Raw genomic sequence first — 2,287 nt, 5'->3', positions numbered from 1 at the left:
GGAGGCTCTGGGGATTCCAGACTCTCTGAAATATTTCAACAAACATGCAAATCAAAAAGGGGAAACTTGAAGAAAATTCGAGTATGCATCTTGTGTTAACACAAATGTAACCGCACATTCAGGATTACAGGAACTAAATGTAATAGTGTCAGAATCAATTATTAAAAACCCCATACAGGTTGATGTTGATGACTATTCTTAATATTAAGAAAACAACAGACGATATTATTTACCATTGGCAAGACCTTTGTTAGGCACAGAAGTCAAAGTGGGGAAAACATGAGAGGGTTTCTGACCATTCTCTGTTCTTTCACTGGTAAAGTCACAACACACATATTATGCACGAAATACACATACATTACAGTTCAAAATTTTGATCAATAAGAATAAAAAAAATTAAAAGTCCTGAAAAAAGATAAGTTTCCACAAAAACATTAAGCTGCACAACTGTTTCCAACACTGATAATAAGACATGTTTCTTGAGCACCAAATCAGCATATTAAAATAATCTCCGAGGAATCATGTGACACTGGAGACTAGAACAATGCCTGCTGAAAATTCAGCTTTGCCATCACGGGAAAAAATTCATAAATTAAAATAAATTCACTGTTTTCACTGTATCTTTGATCAAATAAATGCAGCCTTGGTGAGTGCAAAATACTTTTCATGCGGAGATCTGTTAGATTACACACCGAATCAAACGAATGAGTTTCAAATATTATAATTTCACTTTCAAAAATAAGTGCAAAATGTGAGTAGTAAAGTCTCTAACTCCTAAAGATGTAAATTTAACAGTGCCATTTTATGTAAGCAGCATTAAATTGATCTTATTACGCCGAATGCTTGTGATGTGATATTCGCACCCAAATATAGTAGGCAGCATACTTGCTGGTCTTCGGTGGTTTTTTGTTGAACAAATCCATGGTAAAGTCATTGTTCCAGCACACGGTATACTCAGAGATGCCAAAGTCCTCTAGTCGAGGGGTCAGAGCATCCTCCTCCATATGCAGCGAGCACTTGGGTGTCTTTGGCTGCATGTTCATGACAAATGATGGTGGTGACAGAGCCACAGCTGGGACAGGAGCAGCAATGTGAGGCGGCTCTGCTTCACCAAGCACTCTTTGGAACTGGAGCGCAGACAGACCAAAATCGGAGAGCTTTGGGGTCCGCAGCTGGTCAACAGGTGGTTGCATCTTCTCAGGTGTCTCAGACTGTTGAGCCTCTTCACAAATCCCTTGTCCCATCACTTCATCTTCCTCTGCAGCATCTCTCTCTGCTTGCTCTTCAGCCTCTTTTCTACCATTCATCTCTAGAATAGTGAGTGAATCAAAAAAACATTTCCATTGAAATAAACATGAATCGTAGCAAAGCCTATACTTGAAACAAACAAAAATTCTATTTTAATCATCAGTTACAGATAATATATCAAGCCAAGCAGAGGCAGCACCAGGATATTAACATTCTCAGATGTAATAAACATTAACCTGTATTTCCCTTGTATTAACCTTGCATTTCGTGGTCTGTAACCATACTTCTCATTGTGTTTCTTCAGCCTGTCAGTGTCTTCTGTGGTTCTCTGCTTCAGCACCAAGCATCTTCTTATGAAGTTCCTCAGCTCAGTACTTGTTGCATCATGTGTGGCCACCTGATCTTGAACTTGCCGCTGCACGTGATTTTGTGTGAAATGTAGGCCATATTTAAATAAAGTGAAATCATGAGCCATAACTAAACATGCACATACCTTCAGTGCTCTGACTTCAGAGTGCAGCTGGTACAGAGCTTGAGCCCCATTCTCTTCATCCTCTGAATAACACACACACACACACCAATCAGCAGATGCATAATTATGACCTGATAATTTTATTAGTAACTATAAAACATTTTCTGGCAACTTACCATCGTCGTCTTGGGGGTTTTGACTTGCATGCAGGAGATTGTTGCTTTCAGTCTCCAGACAAACAGTCAGTTTCCGCAGCTTTGCAAAGAAACGCTCAGAAGGATTCATTTTCAATGTCCCTCCGATTTTACAGGCTGACATGACAGTAAGTAATTAGTAATAATAAGAAACTCTAATATTTTAATAATTATATTATTACATATAATATTAACATAATGATATACAAGTATAATACTGGTAATCCTTCTTTTCTACAATCACAAAAAAAACTGTTTTGGACTGTCCTGCTAATATGGAAAGTGTACAATAACAAGTATAACAATAACACACACAAAAAACCCAATGAAGATACTGTCTTGAGCACATTCAGTTCAGCATAAAATCGCATAA

At 37.9% G+C, this 2,287-nt stretch overlaps 1 protein-coding gene across 1 annotated transcript; it reads right to left on the bottom strand.

Annotated features, from left to right (window-relative positions):
* Positions 1 to 6: 6 nt before the first annotated feature.
* Positions 7 to 2,005, bottom strand: LOC107577924 (spindle and kinetochore-associated protein 3-like; the record flags this gene model as incomplete). Its single annotated transcript, XM_016263946.1, has 6 exons — positions 1,897 to 2,005; positions 1,742 to 1,803; positions 1,479 to 1,663; positions 886 to 1,296; positions 234 to 313; positions 7 to 25 (listed from the first exon to the last, which is right to left on the bottom strand). Coding segments are annotated over exons 1-6 (866 nt in total), but the record flags the coding sequence as incomplete, so codon positions are not given.
* Positions 2,006 to 2,287: the final 282 nt, after the last annotated feature.

The sequence above is a fragment of the Sinocyclocheilus grahami genome, unplaced genomic scaffold, assembly GCF_001515645.1.
Source record: "Sinocyclocheilus grahami isolate Dianchi unplaced genomic scaffold, SAMN03320097.WGS_v1.1 scaffold7766.1, whole genome shotgun sequence".
In the NCBI taxonomy this organism is placed as follows: Eukaryota; Metazoa; Chordata; class Actinopteri; order Cypriniformes; family Cyprinidae; genus Sinocyclocheilus; species Sinocyclocheilus grahami.
The sequence above is the reverse complement of the archived record's forward strand: the minus strand, read 5'-3'. Positions and strand labels throughout refer to the sequence as shown.